This window comes from Ascidiella aspersa, chromosome 4, assembly GCF_963924565.1.
Source record: "Ascidiella aspersa chromosome 4, kaAscAspe10.2, whole genome shotgun sequence".
NCBI lineage: Eukaryota > Metazoa > Chordata > Ascidiacea > Phlebobranchia > Ascidiidae > Ascidiella > Ascidiella aspersa.
Genome location: NC_139450.1, coordinates 5,716,272 through 5,741,172, shown reverse-complemented (window position 1 = coordinate 5,741,172; position 24,901 = coordinate 5,716,272). Strand labels below are relative to the sequence as shown.

The window sequence follows — 24,901 nt, the reverse complement described above, 5'->3', positions numbered from 1 at the left end:
AGTTTAAAATTTGGTATTGTGTATTTGCACATCGGACTCGGGACTTGGGTAATTTTATGTGGTCTTCCTCGAGTCCCGAGTCCGACTCTGCAGCCCTGCTTTCAGCTATTCTAATGTTTCGCAGTTTAACAAGACAAATGTTTAAATGTTTGTGATCTAATGTTTCGTAGTTTAACAAGTAACTAGTTTTAAAAATATCGCAATAACCATAATGTGACATCTTAATGACAGCAGCATCAAAACAAACAAAGTCTGAAGCTGTTGTTGGCTTAAGAAGGAAAAATAAAACACCGCATCACTCAAGTAAGGTGATGTGTACTTTAACCACCAAACCAAAATTAATAAACTTTTAATTTATTTACCATCGTATTACACATAAACCGAAAAATACGTTAAAATAACTTACTAAAGCCTGACAGACAAACAAACAGAAACAGACAGGAACGTTATCTTTGTTTTCACAATTAGGTGACGTCATTCGGTGCGGTTTATCGATTTCGTCACGATTCACTGCATGAGTCACGTGCTGTCACGCGATGACGTCACATGTAAACTTCCGGTCAAGTGACCAGAGATAAAGTTACCACTCTGTTCTGTAATTATAAATGCAGCTAACATAAATCGTTCAACTCATTCCCGATTCAGGCTAAATGTTTTGAAAATGCCCGTCTATATCAGCACATTTCTATATGTCAGTCAATTAGCGCTGGTCTAGAATCCTACCACAGCGTTCAAACGATTATTAAAGCAACGTACAAAATGTGGGTTAAGTTAAGGTGTCGGTTATAGTGTTGTTTGGGTGAGGGTGCGTCAAGTATTTCTACACTTAATATTTAATAATATTCCCTAACCTAACCTATATGATGTTCGTTGTGATGAGATTTTAGGAAAGCGACCATTTTTTATATTAAAATATGAGAAAGTTTCTAATTTGCTTTTGCATGACGCAAACTGTTAGCTAAGCCTCTTTGCCTGTCTTGTTAATATTATCTTCCCAAATTCTAAATTAATGTCATGTGTTTTCTGTAGGTGTTTATATTCCCTAAATTTCAGTGTCTTTTAACTTGCCGTTGCCATAGATCCACTATCACCACCAACAACCATGTCTAAAAAGCAAGGTAATTCATCTTTTGTAAAATCTTCAATGTATTTTGATGTTAATCATTATGTAAATTAGAAGCCAAATATCTACTAGCCTAGATTTCTACATGAATTGAATCAGCTTACCAATTGTAATAGGTCTGCGATTAGGCCTAAAAAACATGGAATGCAGTCAGGCAGTTAGGAGACAGCTGACTCGATGAACCTTACAGTCTTTCGCTGTCTCCTGGGAATGTCAAATATTGCTAAACGTTTTGATTTCGACCACTTTCATTTTTTTGCTTTTTGATGTTCCAAATAAAATCCTATATCTATATATCTCTTGAGGCCAGTGTAAAAACAAGGTTTTATGTCATCATTAATTTAATCTAAGTACAAACTTTGTGCAATATACCAGGATGACATGATCTTGCCGTTGCCAGCATTCTGGCTACAGACATTTTCGGCACAAATTCCCTTTTAGTTTATTTGGTCATGTCCATATTAATGCTGTGTTCACCTAACAAATGTATAAACCTTGCCATGTTATCTCATTGTCAGAGGAGCACCAAGGCACAACATTTTGTTACAATAACCAACACATAAGGGATAACGGATAGTGGCACAAAAGCACAACATGTGGGTGCACATGTCTGTTTTCTTACTCAAAGACAGTTATATAAATAAGCTGTTTACAAGCCGCCCAAACCCAGTTTAATTGTACGAAGAAATAAATTTATTATTTTTTTAGTTTTTTTAAACAGAATATTTTTTTCCACCAATTTCTTTCTTTTTGTGGCTGATTCTTTGGCTGACATAGTCGTCCAGTTCTCAGCATTCTGCCATATAACAATTTAAAATTGTGAAGATATGCTAAAAATTTGTGAGTGTGTACCTGACACCAAAAGGCAGACTGGGCTAGGATACAGTCTTTCTGGAGTTGCGATATATATTTTTGTATATTTTCTTATTTAGTAGATATTTGATTTGATGTCGAACTGGATTCTTTTTAACCCACATGTTTTGTATTAGTAAAGCCCAATAAAGAAATGTGCTCTTTCATTGATCTGTAATATTTACATACAGACCCTGGAAAAAGTCCATACCCAACTCAGCAAGTGCCAGGTTCATATCCTCCACAAATGCAATATGGTGACTATTTTTTGGCATGTTGCCTACAAATAAATACTAAAATGTATTAATTAATTTAATTGAAGTTGAATTTAAGTAGCAAAAATTTTACCTTATAAAATATGGGTTTAAATCTTGTAGCACATTTTTCATCGCTATTGGAATTGAGATGTCATTTTATTATTAGCTACTGGTAGTAAAGTACAGAGTTGGAATATTGTGCTATCACTATTTCAGTTGACTTGGCCTGACACAATATTTTTATAGGTCAACCAGGAGCTGCCCCAAGTGCCCCAATGCACCAACAAGCTCCACCCCCATACACTCCATATTATACAGGACCACCTCCTCAAAACTCTTATCAATATCAACAAGGGCCACCACCACCACAGAATGTAAGGATTGAAATGTTAAGTTTGTTAGGCCTAAAACAGTACATCATTTTAATACCAATTACTTCTCTCTGACACGCATTCAACAAGTCAATTTCAAAATGAAAACTTGAAATAAAAAATACTATTTTTAATTATTTATTTTTTGTTCTCATGCAAAATATTTACCTGGGACTTGGAAGCTATGTATAATGTATGCTATTGAACTATACAAATTTAGAAAAATAAATAATGGATGTGTATTGTTTAGTATTATGTAAAAAAACAAAATATTTTTGTTTTGATATGATTTATTGCATGTAAAGGTGAACTATTTTGTTCAGTATTCGATGCAGGTTCCTCAACAGTATGTGATGCCTGCACAACACATTGTCCATGTTAAGGATGGCTTTGATAATGGAGCAAGATTTGGTGCTGGGCAAGGGCCGTCTATTCCGGTAAGTATTCATCTAAATTAGGCCGGCAAAACTCAAAATGGTACAAGGGCCCAAAAAGGAAAAATAAATTGCTGGTCAAGTATTGAAGTTGATATAAGCCTAACCATTGTAATGGGCATATAATGTTATATGGTCGAATGGGATATCGCTGATGTGGAAAATATAAAACAACTGTTCTTATGTCAGTCAATTATGGTAGTTTTAAAAGTCTCTAGCAAAACAGTCTTGCTGTATATAGCATTGTATGAGCATGGTCCCCACAACGACTACTCTGCTTACTCTTCCATTGCAAAAACTCTCCACCTTTTAAATTAAGCTACTAAATATTAGATGCAACTCGGGGGCTGAAAACTTTACCCACCCCTGAATTAGTCATGACTTGAACTATTATAAACATTGCTGGATTTAAATGATACAACCACAAATGTCACACCTTTTTACCTACTTTTACTTTTTTACATTTATTTGTTTGCACAAATAAGTAGGCAAATGATAAGTTTAAATAGTGCCCAATTTTACATCTGTCTTTTTTGTTACAGCCACCACCACCAGGCTGTTTGCCAACTGCCAGCCAAGTTGCAGCTGCACAAGGTCAAAGTGTTGTTATGACACAGAAAAAAGACAACTACTTAACTGGAGGCTCAGGGGGTGGATACACCTTCTGGTAATGTTCCAAACTTGACCAAAAACCACAGTTTTCATTGTTTACTATTTTATTTACTGAAGTTAGTAATTTGTTATCTGTACAATAAGTATGTTAATAACTTATAAACCAGTTGTGTCATGGCTAAATAAGGTATGCAGTACATTGGTGTGTTTTAAAACTCATTTTCTGCACTGTTTGCATCTGTTACTTTCACTGTATTTCAATCCTGTAAATAAAATGTTGTATGTTCGTGTAATTGCAATTCCATTGTTTTCATGTGCGGTAATAAAAAGTTTCAATTTGTATAACTTGTTATAAAGTGCTTGCATAACCACCAACTTTGTATGGCAAATAAAGAGTTAAAAAACAATGTTGCAAGAATTGTCTGTAGAGCTGTTTTTTAAATAATTTCTGGACTCCAGATTTGCACTCCACCTAACACCTTTAGGCTCTGGCTTTTTAGTTGAAAATTTAAGCGCATAATGACCATGCATTGATCAGCATAATTCTGTTCAATTCATAGACATATTTGTGAGGACAGAATTAGTGTTCCACACCAACTCTGTCATTTGCTGAAGCAGGCGTTCAATCATTTCATTCTTTTGAAAAAGCTGTTGCTCCAATTGGTGCTTTCTCTTTTCAAGCTCCTATAAATGTAACAAAATGTCCAAGGCATGCAAACCACCAATTTACTATCTTTGGTTTAGTCAATTTCATTTATCATGGAAAAAAGTGTAAAACATGTTTATTCATTGGTAATATATACACATGTATATATCAGAGTTGGATCAATTGGTATTGATTTAATTAATAACACTTTTAATTTAATTACAGTAGTTTCATTCTGTTTAATTGCAACTTGCTAAAATTTTTGCTAAACACATTGCTTTTGAGAAAATTGGAAGTTTCAAAAGTGTTTAACGGTTTATTTCTTTGGGAAGGATAAGACATAAACTGTTCTCCATATTTCAGCAGTAGAAATTGTTATTGATCAAACCCTGGTGTTTATATACTACTCACAATTTCTTTCGGAGATTTTCTGGGCTGTGCTTCTTTTGGTTGTTCTTCCCTGCAAATTTAAGTTATTATGGCAGGTTACCATTGCTAACATGATAAGAATATCTTTAACTGATTATGCTTTACTTTTTTGCAATTAGTTACATGTACCTATCACTTGCAACAAGTGGAACAAGAGTTTGTAAGGCAGGTTGATCTTGTGGAGAATGTTCTTGGCACTCATTGTAAATCACCCTCAGTTTTTTGAACAGCTTTTCAATCTTGTCCAGATGCTCTTTAAGCTTTGTCATCTTTTCTTGTGCTATTCTGTATCCGGGCACATTCGGGAATTGTGTCAGCTTTAGAGCCTAGCAAGAAGAAAAAAAATCTGTTGGTTTTGGTCACTTGAAAAATCCATGAACAACAAACAAACATTTTACTGTTGAAGTTTTTAATATATCATGGTGCAAACAAAAAGCTGTAAAATTTAGTGAGTCAATTTTTATTGATTCATTGAACATGACTAATCGTAAGTTAGTGAACACTAGTGTTGAGATTGATAACATCGTTTTGGGCAAGTACTCCACGTCGAAATCCCTTGGGGATAAATATTTGGAAGTGCCACTAACAGAATACTTTATGAAAATCAGGCAATTAAAATCAAATTTGTCGTTTTCAATAAGACAAAAGTTCCCTTTCTTGAATCTTTGGTTACCTTTCGTGTTATATTTTTCCAAAGCACTAACGGGGGGAACACATGTGCTGAGAGCGAAATTGAAAAAGGTTGAGAATCAATGTTCAAGTTCAACATATAGTCAATAAATAAATATATATATATATGTATAACTGCATTACAGGGGTATATATTAAATAACATTTATACAAGTCAAAATTAAAGATCCACAAAAAAGAAAGAAGGATTCACAAAAGAAACATAACAAACAGGGGTAGGGTACACGGACAGAATGCAGCAATTAACGAAGAATTATTGAGCTTATAATAACTGTAAATACTTGAAAAATATCTTGTGCATTTTGAATTATGTCTTGTACAGTGTCTTGACCAGCTTGATAGAGTGTAACAGGATTCATTTCATGACTTGGTCCCCTTGCCATAGTTTCGCTGGCAGGATGAGACATAACTATGAATTTAACACAGCTTAGCAAACACTATATAGATATAAAAGCAACTGAATGAGGTCCAAACTTAAAACAATACTTAACCAGCACTTTTTGTGAAAAAGTGTGAATTTTTTAACAAGGAACACTGGTAAAAAATATTTTTTAAAAAACATTGATAAAAATCTGTTTTGTAAAGAAATAATTTAGTAAATAGGAGTAAAGTCGTTTATCTCTGACAAAATGAAACCCTTTTTCGCATTTAAAAAACACATACGTTTATTTTAAATTACTTAAATGGTGGTATTTAGACTGCCAATGCAAAATACGTTTGATGCACCCTTAATTTTATTTCTACATCACCAAATGTTTGAACAAAAAATGGCGTCATATTTTAAATTTATTTTCGACCACAACTAGAACTGAAACGATCTCAGAATACTACACATAAGATTCGTAACTAGGCCTGTTTAACGAACTGTGGTCTGTGGAAAATACATATATTTTCCTCTTTGTATGAAATATTGTTTAAATGACAAAGAGCTGATTTAAACAACGGAATATGCAAAGTGTATTTAATTCAGTAAAAAGCAGTGCATTAGGAGTGGCAGAACGGTTGACACCAGTTCTAAAGGTAAATTGGATTTGCAATAGCCTATAATACCTGCATTAAATACGCCTTTAAACGTTTGGCTTCGGTTAGATAAAGTATTATTATTTTATTAATTCAAACATATTTATGCCTTTTCTTGCAATTTCAACTTTGACAACTCATTTCGTTCATGGAAAAATAAATTGTCTTGAAACAATTTTCAGCGCTGGTCTAGAGTCCTACCACAAAGAACATTAATTGAGCTTAGGTCGCGGGTTAGCCTTTGGGATTGGGTAGGTATTATTATTAAATAATAATACTTGACCCACCCACACTCAAATCTTGTACGTTGCCTGAATAATTGTTTAAATGCTGTGGTGGGATTTTAGAACAGCGTCCAATTTTTAAATGTCTTTGAACTTTTTGTATCCTTTTTTGGTCACCCTCCACTGTTGAAAGTATGACAAGAGCACCCGCATATTTTTTCAACTTTAAAAAGTGCACCCCGTAAAAATATCTGAACTGCACCCCAACTATGTAAAATTCTCACACACCCTTATCGCATTTGCATCTGTTTACAGTTCAATTTATGCAATACAGAAAGCATACAGATTCTCGAAATGATTCTGGATAAGGAGCTGTATTCAATTTTCAGGAATCTAAATTCAAGGAAACAGGAGTTTTAACTCCAGAAGAATTTGTGGTGGCAGGAGATTTCCTTGTCCATCATTGTCCAACTTGGCAATGGCATTCCGGCGACAAGTCAAAGTTAAAACCATATCTTCCGAGTGATAAGCAGTACCTGTTGACCAGAAATGGTTAGCAAGATTCTAAAACAGTTAGTTTTGCACTCATGTAACCAAATTGTAAAGTGGATATAATGTTAAAACTTATGGCAGTTTACTATTGTAAAGTTCGACCTATTAAGACTTAACACCTTAAAAAATGTTGATATGTATTTTGGTAAAAAATGCCCAAGAGGGATTAGTCATCCGTATAATAGATATTAAAAGAATTCCTCATTGTAATTTGTGCTGCATAATTTTCATGAATTTACACACAAAAAATATATTTTGTTTTGTCTAGTTCCGTGCCACAAGCGATGCAAACAGATGGAATACAACGACGAGCACGAAGTGATCATCGAAGATGGAGGTGACGGGGGTTGGGTCGATACTCACCACAATGTGGACTTCGATAAGCTCCAGGGGGAGGTCAAGGAAATGTCACTTAGCAAAGATGTAAGGGTTCAAAGTTATCTTTAGGTTGCTTGAGAAGAAGTGTTCTATTTTTTGATATACTCTTTTTTTTTTTTGATAACTCTTTATTTGTTAGATGGCGTAGAAAAAAATCTAAATACATTAAAATACAAATCCTTTTTTAACTAAACTGTTTTTATGAAAAAAAGTTTAGTTTTATTGTTAAATATCCACCTACATTTTAATTAGGCAATCATGGACCTCCTTAAGCTAGTCCATGTACCCCAGTTTAAGAACCTCTACTTAACATATAAGTTAATGTTATATTTGTAACAAAAAAGTGTTTTTAGATTTTTTATTCATTTAGTGGAAAATAATTGCCATTTTACTCTCCAGAAGGCCACTGATGTAAATGAAGAAGATGATAGTGACGATGATGAAGATGATGATGAAGCCCTTGACATGGAAGATTATGCTGAGAAACTAGAAACTGATGATGTAAGCCCAGCACAACGTAACACTGAAATTATTTTTAATATAAAGTTATTAACATTCGTGTAATGTCCAATATCATCACTTTTTTCCAGTTACATTCAGTTGGTTCGTGTTTGTTTTGAATGCTACAAAAATGTCCAAATCACGTTCCATAATAGTTGAAGGTTTTAAAAAAATATAATAAAATCTATTATTTGTGATTAAAACATTTTTTTGTTGTATTCTTTAATCCTAAATTTGTTATTAGCACAGCTTGCATTTGACATGTATCCAAAACAACTTTTCTCCCCTTTAAATTGTTCGGTGATTTCATAGGCAACAGTTGATTTGGTTGCTGTGAAGAAAGCAAACATGTCATCTGCACCGAACGATGATGGAAGTATCTTGCAAACCAGGACCTATGACCTCCACATAACCTACGACAAATATTATCAAACCCCAAGGCTTTGGCTCTCTGGTTATAATGAGGTGGGTGTTGCAAATAAAGTGATTTGCATAAAAAATACCTTTTTTTTATAAACTGCTTTAAAATTTTAATGAAGTAATTTTTCTGATAAAAAATTAACATTTAGAAAACTATGTCTGAAAAGATTCATTCGAATTAGAAAGTTGACGATGCCTTATAGGCATAATATATATTTCTGAAAGATTTTAAGAAATGATTTTATGTTTTATCTGTTTTAATAAATAAACAGTTTTAAGATGTCTGAAAAGTGTTATTTTTTTAGTTACCACAATTCAGTAGTGTAACAGTAAAATTGCATTTTTTCTTATATTATGTTCAACTGTTTTACACAATTTACATCGTTTATTTGGTACCATAGGAAAGAAGGCCCTTATCCATGGACGAGATGTACGAAGACATCAGCCAGGATCACGTGAACAAAACCGTGACAGTTGAGCCGCACCCTCACCTTCCCCCACCAAACATGTGCTCTGTGCATCCGTGCAAGTAAGTCCTAATATTTGTAGTTTTATAATTTATTGAGCAAAACAAAACACCGCTTATTCTAATCTAATTTGTGAATTGCTTGTGTGCTAGAATTCTAGTTCTTATCTAATTTGGATTTTACCGAAACTTCTACTTGTCCAACGGCATTTTTAGGTAATTTTTACAGTCTGAAAAGCATATGCTGTGCTTTAAGGCATGGCAATTCGAACACACATATTTACCATTTACCCTCTTTTTAGAATAATTTGCGATTTAAATTAAATTGATTGTAAATAATTAAATTTTATTTTAGTTTTTCAATTTTTGAAAAATTCGATAATTCTAATTTCATTTGAGAAAACAAAAATTATTTAATTTTAAAAAACTAAAAATAATCTAGTTGTCCAATTCTGCCGGCAAGCACTTGGTAAAAGTTTGGATTGATGTCTGCTTTTATTGTCCCATTTATCGATGTTTTGATTTGTACCTAAGCTAATGTGGGTAACAGTTTGTTTAATTAGTACTTCAAACTCTGACATTATACCGTCATTACTTTAGCAGATTTGTAACCCGTCACGCTAGTCGAACATTTTTTTAGAGATAGACCGATATATATCGGTATCGGTAAATGTAGACCGATACTTTGGCCGATATTTTAGTACGAAAATTTTATACAACAAACAACTTACCCATTTGTGATAAAAAAATAATATGCAAAATAGCAGTTTATTAATTAATAAACGTATATATAACAAAATGTTATTTGGAATTTATTTTCAATTAATTCAAGTTTTTAACATTTCCCAGGTATATACAAAAATCAGTATCTGGTATCTAAAAAAGTGATTTCTGTCGATCTCTAATTTTTGTCACTTTTTGTCTCGCAGACATGCCGACGTTATGAAGAAGATTCTGCAAACGGTCGAAGATGGCGGCGGCCAGCTGGAAGTCCACATGTACCTCCTGGTGTTTCTCAAGTTTGTCCAGGCCGTCATACCGACCATCGAGTACGATTACACGAGACATTTTTCGTTGTAATCCAATTCAATTTCTTTGTGTACTGTATCAACCGAAAGGTGCGAGCTGTTATGACCTAACTTTGCATAAAAGTGTCGGTTAACTTATTCCTATTCTGGGTGGGCAAAATTGGCGCAACTTAATGATTTATCAACATTTCGAATGACCCAAATTTTCTGCCGGGTTTCTTTATGAGTAAACTGTGTATATGACCTACGCCTATTTTTGAGATATTGACATTTTTCTTTCACACGATGTTGTTCTTTGGCATGCAATTTATTTAGTTTTGTTATTATTATTGTAAAACGTAAACAAGTTAATTGCATTTTTGTGTGTTTTTCCCGTGTGCGTAAGACTGCAATAACACGCCATAGCCTTGGCCTGGAATATACAGCTTAACTTCGCCGTTGATAGAAAGGCAGATATTATCAGCCTTCAGTTTACGGCCTAATGATGAGCTAAAGCTACAGCACAATACATATAACTATTAAGCAAACTAATATAGAAGTCCTGGTATTAGAAAAATCTCGCTCTTCGAAATCACTCCAATTGTGAGACACCGTGGCTAACTAACTTAAAGTTTTACATTCTGAAAAATATTTCATGTAGTTTGTGTTGTGGTGCCATTAATTTTTGTATTGATTCACTTCTTTGACCAACGTTTTACGTTAATGCCATTGTTTTATTTAGGAATGACGCCACAAAAATACGTTATAGTGTGACCTCTATTTTTTTCATTGTAAAATGGCGGTATTTTTCCCCAAATTACGTCACCGGTGTGGTTTTGGACTAAATTTCACGCCAAAGATCTTTGGCAGGAAGGCACTGGAATGCAATCAAGCTAGCTAACATGCTAGATACACGCTATAGTGACTTTACAATTATATTCGAATTTAAGAAAATAAAAACGCACAACATCAACACTCCCCATCAACTTGGCAAAACAAACCAATCACAACAGGCTAATATCCGTGTAATGTGTGAAAAATTTTGGCTGACTAAAAAGCAGGACATTTTGGTAATTAACCGGGACGTATGGTGAGCCTGCGTCACATTGACAAAGTTCGACATTACCACATTCCCTTGCTAAAATAGCTATTATTTTATCATAGAAGATTGGCATATAATTTTTGCCAGAACCTTCAGTTACAAAACGGTATTTTACGTCAGGAGTAAGAGGGGGAAATCATCACGATTAAAGTCTATAACGGCTTACCACATTAGTATTTCCTAATTTCAACAAACACCAATTAAAGGCTATACTAACTAACTAACAAGGAATTTTGCACCAAATAAGACAAAAATGTAGGGGCGTATGCTGTTAATTTTTACACCATGTTGTTCGACCTACGACAATATAGCCAACTTAAAAATGTCTGTTGTGAATAGAAAACAGAAAGGCTGAAACTGTGTAAGAGATAATCAATATGATATTTTTACTCAGGGGTCGGCAACCTACGGCCCGCCAATGTAATTCAACGGCTCGACTCTTTGATAAACTAGACACGATTCTATTTCAAATACTATTTGACTATTTTAACTACGTTAGTGCAAAAAATTTTTGCGCTTTGCGTTAATGATCGTTCTACCTCCGGTTTGTTTTCTGTTATGATGCTGTCGCCGTGGAGTGCGTCGCGGACAAACGGAAAACGTATTAAAAAATATTAAACATATATATTTACCTTTTTTTTTAACTTTTATTTTCGGCAATGTAATAAAAACTTGCAAGAAATTTAAAAAAAATCGGGCTCGCTTCGATCGCCAGTCCTTCTCCGACTAACAAAGCTTAACAAACACAGAACTAGGTTAACTATTCAAGGTTATCGGGGTTTCTTAAAGGTTTTTTTTTTATACTACTCGTGAGTATTTTAGCCAAACAAACGCATTTTATTTGCGCTTTGCGCCCAATACTTTACTGCCGCCTTAAATGTAATTAACACGTTTTTAAGTGCTTAAAAAAATCCGACGCCCCCCTGATTCGCAGTTGTTGTAACATTTTAATAACAAAATACTCTTAAAAATTTTGTGTGGCCCGCAGAGACCTTTCTGAGTTTGGTTTTGGCCCGCGATCTGGAATCTTTTCATATGACGGTCTCTTTTAAGAACAATCAAAACAACAAAAACGTTATTTTACAATCACATTTCATGCCCAAAACAAAGCTTTTGTGTTCCTTCAAAACAGTTAACCTCAGGGCTGGGGTCCCGGAGCCCGGAGCCCGGAGCCCGGAGCTAAGCATTTTCTCTGGAGCCAGAGCCGGAGCCCTTTTTCAATTTGTGGTGCTAAAGCTAAGAAATTATATTTTGTTCCATCTCCAACGTTAGTTAGCCAATAACAATTTTTAAAACTTGCCATTGAATAAGTGACTGGTGGCACCGGAGCTGGAGTCATTGGGTGTGTGTTTGATGGCTCCGGAGCTGGAGCTGGAGCCGGAACTAATGCTATTTTACGGTGGCCCCTAGCCCTGGTTAACCTAGTGTTGTTTCGTTTTCTGCTCTATTTAAGGCCGGGTTTTCTGCTCTATTTCTGCTTTTTGTAAATATGACATTTTTGCACTTTATACAACTCAAAGGGAGTTTTTCAATGCATTTGTCGGTAAAGTTTTGTTTCGTAATCTTGATTGTGGTAACAGATTAATGAAAGTTAATAAAAAAGTCAAATTAATTGTAATAGATTATATTGGAGCTAGAAATGCGCTAAATGAAGCAAACCACTTTCAGAAATTTCACTTTTCTTATTGTAGCGTTTACTCTAAGCATTTTTGCAATACTATAAATTACGAATTTTAATCCAGTAAAATTGCATAAGTAAAGCCGAAGGGGAATCACCTTGACTGCTTTCTCATGCGTGAAAACCTCCTTGGTTACAGACGTCAATCATCACGTGCAACGCAAAAAATGTGTGCAAAGATTTGCTAAACTGTAAGAAAATCCACATTCAAAAAGCAATGGCGTTCTGGAGATCAATCAACGAAATAACCCCCACGTTATATCTATGTAGCGGGACTGCAGTTGCTAATAAACAAGCGGTGATGGACAAGAAAATCAAATGCATCATCAATGCCACCATAGACTTGCAAAACAAACCATGGCATCGCGAGATTGATATGGTATGAAACGACATGGCCGCTTGCCCCGTTTGTAGATTTATCTTTAGTTCGAAAAAGTTGTAAATATGATTTCCTGTATCATAAAAATGAGTTGTTAAAATAGGCATTGTTTTAACACAGGAAAAAAAAATTTTGAAACCCAAAAACCATAAGTGGATAACTTGAGCCACAAAGCTCTGTAATTTAAATATTTCTTTGGGCGCTGGTCTAGAATCCTACCACAGTTCTAAAATCAACGCACAAAATTTGAGTTAGGGTGCGGGTTAGCGTTCGGGTGTGGGTGGGTCAAGTATTATTATATTCTTTGTTTAATAATAATACTTGACCCACCTTAACCCAAACGCTAACCCGCACCCTAACCCAAATGGTGTTTCGTTGTGGTAGGATTCTAGACCAGCGCCTTTCTTTGATTTGAAGTCTTCGTTTATAATTTTAAGATGGTCAAGAATAAAAATTATTTTTATTTTACATTTTGAGGTGTAGATGCTTCCCAAACCATTAAAAGCAAACATAGGCTACATTAGAAATTTAGTTTTGTAGTGCTTTACCATTTGTTTCTGCACTATAATTTGTTAACAAGTAAATGCCACCAAGTGAATATATGCCATTCAACAAACATATTGTTTAAACTTCAATTTAGTATATAACCACATTTTTTATTTAGATTAGAGTGCCAGTAAACGATGTGCCTAACGCTCAACTTTACCCCTACTTTGACAAAGTTGCAGACCTCATTGCAACAAAATCCCGACAGGGGGAACGCTGTCTTGTTCATTGTGTGGCCGGAGTATCAAGATCTGCAACTCTTTGTATGGTTTATTTAATGAAATATTACAAGTGGGTAAAACATTTTCCAAAATGGGCTTCTACCCATTTTTCCAAAATGGGCTTCAACTTATAATAATTAACCAAAAAACTGGGTTAGTAATGAAACTTAACATATGACTAATGTCTTTGTTACAATAAATAATTTACACCGAAAAGCCATTGCAGACTCGCCGAATATGTCGATCTATGATGCAAGCAGAGCAAGCCAGAAAAACAACTAGCCTGCAGTGAGGTTTGAACTCACGACCTCCGGTCAAGCCGGGACTGTCGCTCTACCAACTGAGCTATGCAGGCTCAGAGAGGAGCAAGTTGAGAAACAACCATGCGCCAATACTTGCACATTCTGCTAGTACAAGCAACTTCACATTGGGGGATACTATTGATACGGAAGCCGTAATCGTTGGTCAACTTCCGAGGGGCTAGATCACAGATGTTATTAAACACATATGTGTGTGTGTCTTTCATTGTATCAGTTTACTCTGACATATATCATTTAGCACAGTGTTTCGCAACCTATGGGTAGTGACCCAAAATTGGGTTGCAGACTGCTGTACTGCTGTTATTTACATGGTTGAATTGCTAACTTTTGTTCTAAGCAAGATTTATCCAAAGTTGGAAAAAAAAACATTTAATGAAATAGAAAGACATAGCTCATAAGAATGATGACTTAAGTTTGTTCACTTACAAAAAGTTCAATGAAAAAAATTGGGGCGCCGCGAAAAAAGTTAATAAACATTGATTTAGCAGGACTACGCGTAACCATTTTAAACTGAATTTATTTTTTGAAATTACAACAGGTTGTCTTTAAGAGATGCTCATAACCATGTGCGGCAAAGAAGGCCGGTCATTCGACCCAATGTCGGCTTCTGGAAGCAGCTGATCGATTATGAAAAGAAAATTCACGGCAGGAAAACTGTCACAATGATCCAGTCACCAATTGGTTTGATTCCAGATGTTTATCAGCAGGAAACCAGGAACATGGTTGCTTTTATTGGAAGCAGCAGGCGATAGTTTTGTTCTTCAAATTTGGATTGGTATTCTTACTGTGATTATAAAATTGTTTTTCGCAAAAAACTAAAATAAGCATATAAAAGCAGACTTGACTATATAGGTAGTTATTTTTTAACGTTCCAATCGATGTAAAGATGTATGTTGTAGTGTCAATACACTGTGGGTGTCTTATCGTTTTTCTGTTTATTATTGTAAATGCTTAGAACACTATTTGGCAGTGTTGCAAAGAAAATATTGCTCTGTTTTTGTTTTTTTAATCAGTGTTGCAAAACTTTCTGTTGGAAGATTACGATTTTTTTTTCTTTAATTACATTATGGCGTTAAAATTTGCCCTGTCCTTCTGGAAATAACTTCATATTGCAACTCTGGTTCTATATACCTAGTGTACAATCTTATTTTTTTTCGTGCCCGATTACCTGTTTTTTTAGTTTGCACAAATACCGTGTTATACAGAACGTTTATCATAATTTCTTGCTTATGTCCTTCATTTTTTTTTCATTGTTAAATACATGCATTTAAATACTGTAAATAATGTCTTGAAACAGCAATTTTTCGAGAAAAGTATTTAATAATCTTTACTTTCACGAATTATTTTTATCTATGCGAAAACCAAGTAGATCCCAATAATACACACCTTTTTAGAATAAGATAATAAAAAGAAAAAATATATAAGACACGGGTGGTTGTGTTTGCCAGTTGGTCAATAAAGAAAGACCTACAGGAAACAACACGTTTAAGTTTTTTACAACGTATGGAGGGAACTTAGCCCTTTAAAAAAGGATAACTTAAATCATCAAAGCGAAGGGCAAGTTTAAAAAATTGACTTCGGAATGCACACGTAAGTAGTTGTGATCGACATAAAGAAGTGCTGGACTGTTTAATGTAAACACTTAAACCAGGTGGTAAAAATTAAAATTATAGGTAAAGGGCTATAGAAAACCGGACCATCCTGCTACCCAAGTCTTTGGAAAAACAACAACCAGCTGTGTTCGTAAAGCGAAAAGGAAAAAAGGTGGCAAGAGGTGACAACAAAGACGATAAGGTAAACGGTAGAGGCCCATTGCAACTAAAATAAAAGACAAAACAATGCAAAATGAAAAGTAAAAACAAAGAAGACACATAATTATTTAACACCGGGTAAAACCATATTTTGTATATTGATACTGCCATGAACTTTATTGTGCCATTTTATCTTCTGCTATATTGGATTTGTGTTTAGAGGATTTTTTGTGCGTACATGGTTCTATAAAGAGGACATAAAAAAGTAAGTTCAATAATGGCGCAATTAAACAAGTCACTTTGGGAAACGTGCTATTTCTGTTGGGCGTTGTGAACAAGTTGGTGTTGTTAAATAAATTGTAGGGCTGCACAGAAAACATTTAAAGCTATCTGGAAAAACAAAATTGGCGCGGAAAAACAAGACATTTTTTATTTAAAAAAAACGTATTTTGTAGTCTGGTAATTTAGATAATGATAATAACATTATCGAAATGTGAGTTATTCCGCTACTAAGTTGGAATTTTTATACATTTTTTTATTTGCCTTAGATGTCCAGCGCAAACTCTTCTTTTGACCCAAAGACCCAGAGACAAACTAGCCATTTGCGACATTAGCGGGAACACCTGCTACACAATCTGGTTAATAAAACAGCAATTACAAAACACCTCAATTGTCGTTGTATTATGTCGCGCTTTGCATAATGTTTACCTCTATACTTTTAGTTCGATGCCAGAAGGCTAACACGGTGCGTATTTGGACTGCAGCCATAACATCGAAAAAACACATACTTCGGAATAAGACCAAAATATGGCTAGGCCTGATACCCATTTAGTCTAAATCCGCCGGAATAAGACCTAAATGGTCAGAATTAGGCTTATACAACCTTTCTCACCCCAAACCCACCCCTAAGTGCATTACTAACTCTCCTAATAATTTTAACCCTATCCCCTACCATTACACCCACAAGCCCTAAAGAGGGGCAAACAATCACAACAGCGGCACCATAACGGCCCATTAAAACTAGGACGCCCAAAGGTCGACACCAAAACGACCGATGCAGACCCATGGCCCTCGATTGTCCCATACCCTCTTCCCACAGTTTAAGGCGTTATTATTTTATTTCGATGAATTTAGAACACATTCCGTCAGGTTTAGGTTTTATTCGCAAAGTATAGATTTTTCAGTCGTGGGTATTACTGTGTATTCGGTTTTATTAGGTGACTGGTCTTAATGCTAAGGTATTATAGATTATTCTGCTTTAGATATTGTTGCTTTGTAGGCAGGGTTGCCAGTTTGGATTTTTTAAAGCCAAATTTGAAAATTTAGGCTTTTTTTGAACCTCTTGGGATTTTTTGTTTCAAAAAAAAAATCCAAATGAAATTTGGCTTTTTAGGCTTTTTTTGTTTCATTCCAACATTTTATGAGTTTTATGTTAAGAAGAGATCAAACTGTCACAAAAAGAGAAAAATTGCCAAAAAAATGTACAAAAAGAGATAAAATACCAATAAAATTTTACGAAAAGCAACAAAAAATTGAGAAAAATTGCCACAAAAAGAGAAATTCAATGATCATTTATTGTATTTTTATTAATTTAAGGAAAAACATAGGCTTATTAGAGTTTGTAGTAGATTTGGCTTTTTTTATTTTTTACATCTGGCAACCCTGTTTGTAGGTCTTTTTTGTGTTTCCTCGTAATCGTTTTGCGACAAGGTTCACAGGGGGAACTCCGCAGATAAAGAGCTGCTGCCGAAGCAATCGCCAATCAGCAGCAACTGTCAGCAGATTCCAAGTGACTTTGTAATTTTAAAACCATTGTTGCTCTTACATAAAATTAATTTGGATCAATCAAAATCGTTGTTTAAAGTGACACGCTTAGGTAGCCAAACTTTATTAAAAATGTCGGTTCATTCGTTAACAACCTGTTGGACGCTGTTACGCAAAGTTTAGGCTACCTTGGACAGGAAGAATTTTGTACAAATAAAAATGTATGGATGGGTAATTGTCAGACAAAAGGTAAGCAATTGCAAAACAGAAGTCCGATAAAATTGTTTAGATCATACGCACGGAGTCTCTTTGTGTTATTAATGCATTAATTGGTATGTACACCAGATTGGCCATGTAACTTTTTACTACTTTTTTACCACTCGTGATCGCGCGTGAATATTTTATCAAACACGGACTGAACTATTGCGACATTGGTTGCTATCGCAAATTAAAAAGGTGACCGTGCGATTTTCCAGAAACTTGATTCTGTCCGCTTTAGACTTTTCGTCCTCAATTTCATTAGTACTACTAACAACTCCTCACCCCTACACGGAAGCGGAAACTACATTTTCATCATAAAAATGGCTTTGAATTGCTGTTTTATATCACAATGCTTTCAGTTGCGTCATTGCATGAAGCGTAGAATAAACGCATCAAGTGCTCTCAGACCACAAAAGCTTTTTTCGTACTCCATGCCGCAATAAAATGCTTTTTTGTAAGGTACCAATGTCACTTTTATCCGAAACTTTTTTATTACGCTTCGCGTCTCGCTTTTTTCTCTAAGTTAGGTGCTTGGTTGTTTATCAAAAGCAACGCCATTTCTGGAGCAATTGCAGAAAATGATTTCTGGGTTTCACCTTTATCAGGAAGAACTAGTGAGGAACTCTCCGTGAATATTGTTCTTTGATTGGATGGTGGTAGAGATGAATAAGTATTCTATGCTAATAGCTCTATAAAGTCGGGAAAGTTGGAAACTCTTCAGTTTAGCGACACCGGTAATCGTGACAGGTTTTTAAAGGCAAATCTAAATTACTCAACACTCACATTTGAAATCGTATCAGTAATTACCAAACGTGTGGATTACAAACAAGTTTGTCGAAAGAACAAGTTTACAATTGATAATGACGTTTATACTCGAATTTTAACATAAATTGACATGGTAGTGTTTAGGAATTCCTATGGCGCAACGTTATAATGGCGCTTATGAGAGAAAGCCAAAAAAAATTACAGAAAATATATTTAAAAACTTTTAATTTAAAAGGGGGCGTCCACATTGGACACATAAAGTATTGACATGGACTGCCATTCCAGAAAAGAGTATCATTTCACCGCCGCAACATAGGCCATAACGTGCACGACGCCTTTGGGTTGAAAATATACTTAAACCGGGCGTGTGCCTTTCGCGCAACCATTGTTAACCCTTCATAACCCCCTCCCACCCTAGTTTTTTAGGAACCCCTCTTAAGGCAACAGCAGCCACAGGCGAATTGTATGCCATCTTATGTGTTGTTCTGGCGTCTATCGCTATAGCGTGTGGCGTTATACATAAAAAACAAGACTATTTGCAGCAACATCAAAATATATGTTTTCCAACAAAGGCTGATTAATGTGTTGTTTCGCTTGTAACAACTATGTCATTTTCCTCACGAGAGACTTCAAATAGGAATTTGGGGATCAGAAAAATCGTGTGTACATTGCCTGATGGAATGACTTGGAATAATACTGTGTGGCGGCCATTTAAAAAACCCAAAGTAATTTTTTTAGGTCAATGTGCGGAACTTTTTTGATTGCTATAGATCAGGGGCGGGCAACTTCTGAAGTCGGCGGGCCTGATATGGTAAATGAAGTACTTGGCGGGCCGGATTCCTAATCGATATATTAATTGTACTGCCATTGCCTACATGTTTTGTCGCATAATGGCGGCTAGTGTTGTACCCTTTAAACACGTCAACACTTTGATTGCACTACAAACATACTGCTTTCTTACCGACTTGAGTGGAAAAGTACTGAACACTTTCAATAAGTGCTAATGTACAGAAATAATTTCAAAATACAAGTTTTTATAGTTTGTTGAACTACGACAGGATGAAGCCACCAAACCCCTCAAAACAAACAAAATCCTTTGCATGCAACAAAAAGTACTGATCAATTATCCTACCATAGAATACCAATTAGTTTTCTATGATCCTACAAATGCCCAAACTTGATCGACGACAAAATTTTTTATCTCTCGTCGCTACTAACAACACGAGTAACTGATTTTTCTGTCACGAATTTTTAAGCACCGTGGAACGAAATTGAGGAAATTGTTTCTCTTATCAGTTCGCGGCGCTACAATGTGGATTAAAACCAAACATATAACTTCACTGTTTTATGTGGACTACCGTTTTAAAAGAGGACAAGATAATCTTACTTAATAGAAAAACTAAAAAAACGGGCATTGGCCTTAAAAAATGGTAAACTTCGTAACAGCGAAATACCCGGCTTTGATTACTGGTTTCATACCAGTAGTTTTCAAAGTGGGGGTAGTGACAACACCCAAGGATGCAAAATATTGTCTGGCGCAAGTGGTCGTTATATTTATTAACCTGAAAATTTTACTTTATATACCATCGAATCGGCACCGACACAATTCTAGTGTCGGAACGAGTCCAAACAATATCACTGGATGTGAACTTACCTTTGATCCGAAATTACCGGACATCCCCAGTTCCAAATTGTGTACTTCCGATTTAAACCAATCAAAGTAAAAGAAACAAAATCAAAGTAAAAGAAACAACTCTCTCAACCGAAAACAAAATAAACCAACGTGCCACGTCCTAAAGTTTACTTATTTGGCGACACATTTATAGATTTATTTAAAGTAACAACTATTTGCTTACAATCCTTTTAACGATAGATACAAGAAATCTCTACCAAGGATTTCTCAAAGGTAAGGTTAAAATCATAGGAAACAGTTCTCAATCCGAACATCCACGAAAACTGAGGGATTTCTTAAAAAATGCCATCACAAAATTCAAAACATGTACAATGTGTTTGCTACCTAACGTTGCATAGAAGGAAAATGTTGATAACGCACAGCCTATAAGTCCACAAATAAAACACAACTGCTCGAAAACATCGTTTATTAACACTTAAAATCCTTTTTCCACTTTGAAGTACACGTCGTCGGTATTCTGTGAAATAAAAAAATTCCTGTTATTTTTTTTTAATCAAGTTTAGAATCACAACCAACCTTTTTGGTCCCACACAACTCCGCATCTCCCATCCATGGTTGTTGAAGAATTAACATAAACAGTATTTTGCCCTATATGCACATGATTTAGTGTGAGCCTACACGATCTGCAAAAAGTGTAAAATTAAACCTGCAAAAAAACGGTTAAAAACATACGAAACATATACTGTAAGGCCTAATTAAAATAGAACATTCCACTGTACACTGTTAGAGCCGCTTACACAATAACTGTTTTCTGACTGCCGAAACTGCCTGCAAATTTATCAGACTTTATAGCCACGAAAACTTTAATCAAATAAAAACATAAATCAAATAAACGTAACACCTTACCTGTTATGCACCACCAAACCAGCCTTGACAAGTGTTGTGAAAACACAGTCGATAAAGGTTAGGTGGCACTATTTTTAGTAGTAAAATTGAAAAATTATAATCACCTGGAGACTGATCCACGTACAATAGTTGCCATTCTTGTCCGGTGGTGAATCCCTTCTTCCCAAGGAACAGCCGCCGAACTTGAAACAAATATTGATATAAGGAAACACGAAGATAGTCACCAATAAAGGTTTACCTTTATTTTTACCATATTTATTAATCAATAATTTAATTAATATGGGTTGTTACGGTTGATTAAAAAGAAACAGTCACAATATACGTGGGCTAATTATTTATTGTTGATTAATGTTAACAGTTAAAAAAAACATTCAAATAGCCTATAATATCATATGGGTATGTCATAAAATTAACCCACTTACCGTGGTATACGTAGATTAAAACTTAAGTCGTTGGTGTTCATAGATCCGTTGGAGGCAGTATGGAGCAGTAACGTCTAAAACAAAAAAAGATAAAATCACAAAGCGTTCTCTATGAGTTATTCCTATCAAAACTCAACTCACTTCGAATGTTAACTTTAATTCTTCTCTTTATGTCCAATTTTCTTTTTACTTCTTCTTTGCTTTTTCTTGACTTGACTTGAATCTTCGCTTCTGCCCTATTTGTTTACTTTAGGCGCAAAATTTATGTTTTTACTCGCAAAAGCGACAATGCGAACGCAACGTCGCGACGCTATAAACACGCATTAAAGCTTATTTTACCCAAACATTAGACTATCATTATTTAAAACGCAACACTAAAAGTAAATTTTATCCACTATAGGAGGGCTGTAGCGCAGTTCTGCCATATACTTAATTTTGCAGTTTCGTTGCAATATTAAGTATTTCGCATTCCATTTTGCAGAGCATCGTAAAACTCGCAAACGGTGTCAGTCAACTTCGATTTCCGAATATAAGCATAAAAATCAAAATGCGAAAATATATTTAGCTATCCGAAAAAAAGTGCAAATGCTTACGTCCGTCGCTGCGTAAACGAATTGAAATACCGAGAGTTAAAACAAAACAAAAACGTCCGTTACATTAGCCACGGCTCCTTAGCCTTAAGGTGACAAAAAAAGTTAAAAACGCGTTTTGTCCAATCACGCCATCTTGGACCGCTACGTGGTTTTGCGTCATAAGGACGCGGATATCCACAGTTTTCAAAAGTTATTGGTTGCGTAAAAATGCGGAAAAATCTGGTGCCGCAAAACCGAACGAAACCTTACCGATTTACTCCGCAACGCAGTGGGATGCCACAAACCATCAAAAGTTGAAAAAATCCCCCCCTTGGTAGTAGCAAAAACAAGCGTTTTTCAAGAGGTGAAAATAACTTGTTAGAGCAAGAAAACCTAACTAACAAAATAGTTTGTTTTCGAAAATCGAGGTTGACGTGCGCTACAGCCACTAAAATATAAATTTTACATCACTTGGTTGTATTTAAGGGTGAATACTGCTGCGGTGATCTTTCGAAAGATATCCACAGAGTTGGGGTGAAGTGGCGTGTCAATGTGCTGGAAATCTGTTAAAAACATATAATTTGCTTGCATTTCAAGATAAAAAAACTATAGTTAATACTCTGATTTGGAAAACTACTTGTGCACTCTAGTACAACTATACAAATTTCAAGATTTAAAGACATCTCATCTTATAAACAGTTGAATATTCAACTTTACACATTAGGTCGAATACAACGAAAAATTAACAGAAAGTATTTAAACTTAACTTACAATACATTTTTACAGAAAGCCATTTTACCAACATAATTGACATTAATGTTTTCTTTCTGAAACGATTGGTAAACCTAATTATACCGATCTTCGTTAACATTTTGGTAACTTACCGGCCTGGACTTCATTTGAAATGTAGGAGTTGACCATTTTTGATGTGATGTATCCCGCGACATCCTTTGAGGTTGGTTGTAGATTCCCTCTTCTGTAATACAAAATAATAAGTTATATAAACAAAAGTTTAGCGTCTGATTAGGTTAGGCGGATGGAAATCCAGGCTATACAGTGTTAAATAACAAAGTTTTTTCGAAAATCGAAAATGTATACTCCATCTGCTAATAACCTGCTGTGTATTACGAAAAGTCTTCAATAAATTTAAAAATCAAATCTCTTAAGACATAATTTGCTTGCTATCAAGATAAAACCTATAATTTAATACTCGGATTTGCAGAATTCGTTTTGAACTCAATACAACAACTAAACAAATTTAATGATTAAAGAAATCTTATCTTATAAATATTTCAAAGTTCAAGCACACATGGGGACAAATACAACTAAATAATAACAGTCAGTGTTTACATTTAACTTAAGGATAACACCAACTTAATGGACATTAATATTTTTGTTCTGAAACAAGTTATTGGTAGACTTATAATTATACCGATTTTCGTCTTACATTTGAATAACTTACCGGCCTGGGTTTTATTGGAATGTTGGAAGTTGTCGATGTCGGATGTGATGGGTCCCTGCGACATCCTTTCTTGAGGCTGATTGTGATTCCCTCTTCTGTAATACAAAATAATAAGTCTTAATAAACAAAACTCAAGCGTATTTTTGTCAAAGCGGATCGAAATCGAGACTTTTCAGTTTAAAAACAACCAAGCTTTTTTGAAAGTCGAAAATGTATACTGGACTTCCTATCTGGCGATTACGAAAAGTCGGCTCTAATTTTAACCAAATCGAAAAACTATACGTCGTAATATTTTATGCGCCTTTTTATTTACTGGACGTTTTGAGTTTCGTAGGTCTTTAACCTTTTCATTATCCAACCCCAATTTATATAAACTGAAATCGACATTTACATGCGACCTATCGTTTGTTTCAGATAAGTAATGCTTGAACTAAATAACACAAGCGATTTATTATGCTTAAATTATACACAAGTCCAAATTTTGTTTTTGGTTGAGTAGTCTTACGATATGAACTAAAGTTTACTATCTTACCGGGATGAACTGTCTTTAGTTTTTCCATCTTCCTTTCCGGCAGTCCGCATCCAAACTCCGTTGAAGAATCTTCGATAAAATAAAACACGTTCAGGTATTGCTTGTAGTAATAATCCATGGTTGATAATAGTGGCGATAAGTTAAGAACGGCGTTTTAGTAGAGAATCGGAACTTTAATGTTTCTTGGAAAATGTGCAACGCCGAAAAATGGCATTAACGTTGCTAAACGCACAACTGGTAGAAAAAACGCAAAGCCGCTAAAAGCCTGCCTAATAATTTACAACTGAATTGAATCCTTTGCTTTCTACAACTCATCTAAGCAAACTAAACAACTCCAGCTATAGTTTCCGCTAACTTAGTTTTTGCTTTCATGACAATGGTTAAACCAAACTAGTGCATGAATTCTCACCTTGTGGTTCACTTCACCTTTTTTCGTCCCCCAGAAATTGGTCGGCGCTGATTAAGCTGCATTCCAAACCATCGCAAAACAACCTTTCAATTAGCTGATAGCCTGTAGCTCACTGCCCTAAGCGCACTAACCTTCAAAACAGTGGCGTAGCTTTGTCACTGAAGCCATTCAGCTACATACTGCTTTTCAGAGAATG

The 24,901-nt window shown here is 35.0% G+C and overlaps 4 protein-coding genes and 1 non-coding gene across 8 annotated transcripts; 3 read left to right on the top strand and 2 right to left on the bottom strand.

The window, feature by feature from the left end:
* Nucleotides 1-645: 645 nt before the first annotated feature.
* Nucleotides 646-4,061, top strand: LOC146146826 (DAZ-associated protein 2-like). 2 transcript variants are annotated; one of them, XM_083386919.1, is made up of 5 exons: nucleotides 646-1,118; nucleotides 2,167-2,232; nucleotides 2,479-2,606; nucleotides 2,939-3,040; nucleotides 3,580-4,061. In XM_083386919.1, exons 1-5 carry the CDS (start codon nucleotides 1,103-1,105, stop codon nucleotides 3,706-3,708), a joined length of 441 nt encoding a protein of 146 aa, XP_083243045.1. In that variant the 5' UTR covers nucleotides 646-1,102; the 3' UTR covers nucleotides 3,709-4,061. The 2 variants fall into 2 exon arrangements, with proteins under 2 accessions (XP_083243045.1, XP_083243044.1); XM_083386918.1 differs by having other exon boundaries at nucleotides 652-1,118; nucleotides 2,927-3,040.
* Nucleotides 3,743-5,844, bottom strand: LOC146146825 (mediator of RNA polymerase II transcription subunit 30-like). The gene is made up of 4 exons (XM_083386917.1): nucleotides 5,696-5,844; nucleotides 4,854-5,050; nucleotides 4,707-4,755; nucleotides 3,743-4,333 (listed from the first exon to the last, which is right to left on the bottom strand). Exons 1-4 carry the CDS (start codon nucleotides 5,819-5,821, stop codon nucleotides 4,199-4,201), a joined length of 507 nt encoding a protein of 168 aa, XP_083243043.1. The 5' UTR covers nucleotides 5,822-5,844; the 3' UTR covers nucleotides 3,743-4,198.
* Nucleotides 5,845-6,278: 434 nt separating this feature from the next.
* LOC146146824 (ubiquitin-like-conjugating enzyme ATG3) lies at nucleotides 6,279-10,428 on the top strand. 3 transcript variants are annotated; one of them, XM_083386736.1, is made up of 7 exons: nucleotides 6,279-6,434; nucleotides 7,048-7,210; nucleotides 7,479-7,633; nucleotides 7,991-8,089; nucleotides 8,402-8,554; nucleotides 8,911-9,038; nucleotides 9,905-10,428. In XM_083386736.1, the coding sequence occupies exons 1-7, from the start codon at nucleotides 6,363-6,365 to the stop codon at nucleotides 10,053-10,055; spliced, it is 921 nt and encodes a 306-aa protein (XP_083242862.1). In that variant the 5' UTR covers nucleotides 6,279-6,362; the 3' UTR covers nucleotides 10,056-10,428. The 3 variants fall into 3 exon arrangements, with proteins under 3 accessions (XP_083242862.1, XP_083242861.1, XP_083242864.1); XM_083386735.1 differs by having other exon boundaries at nucleotides 7,988-8,089; XM_083386738.1 differs by having other exon boundaries at nucleotides 7,479-7,639.
* A 2,492-nt stretch (nucleotides 10,429-12,920) lies between these two features.
* Nucleotides 12,921-15,599, top strand: LOC146146822 (dual specificity protein phosphatase 14-like). The gene is made up of 3 exons (XM_083387788.1): nucleotides 12,921-13,141; nucleotides 13,806-13,978; nucleotides 14,767-15,599. Exons 1-3 carry the CDS (start codon nucleotides 12,980-12,982, stop codon nucleotides 14,978-14,980), a joined length of 549 nt encoding a protein of 182 aa, XP_083243914.1. The 5' UTR covers nucleotides 12,921-12,979; the 3' UTR covers nucleotides 14,981-15,599.
* Nucleotides 14,189-14,263, bottom strand: Trnaq-uug (transfer RNA glutamine (anticodon UUG)). The gene has a single exon. It is a non-coding gene; the product is annotated as a tRNA-Gln (tRNA).
* Nucleotides 15,600-24,901: the final 9,302 nt, after the last annotated feature.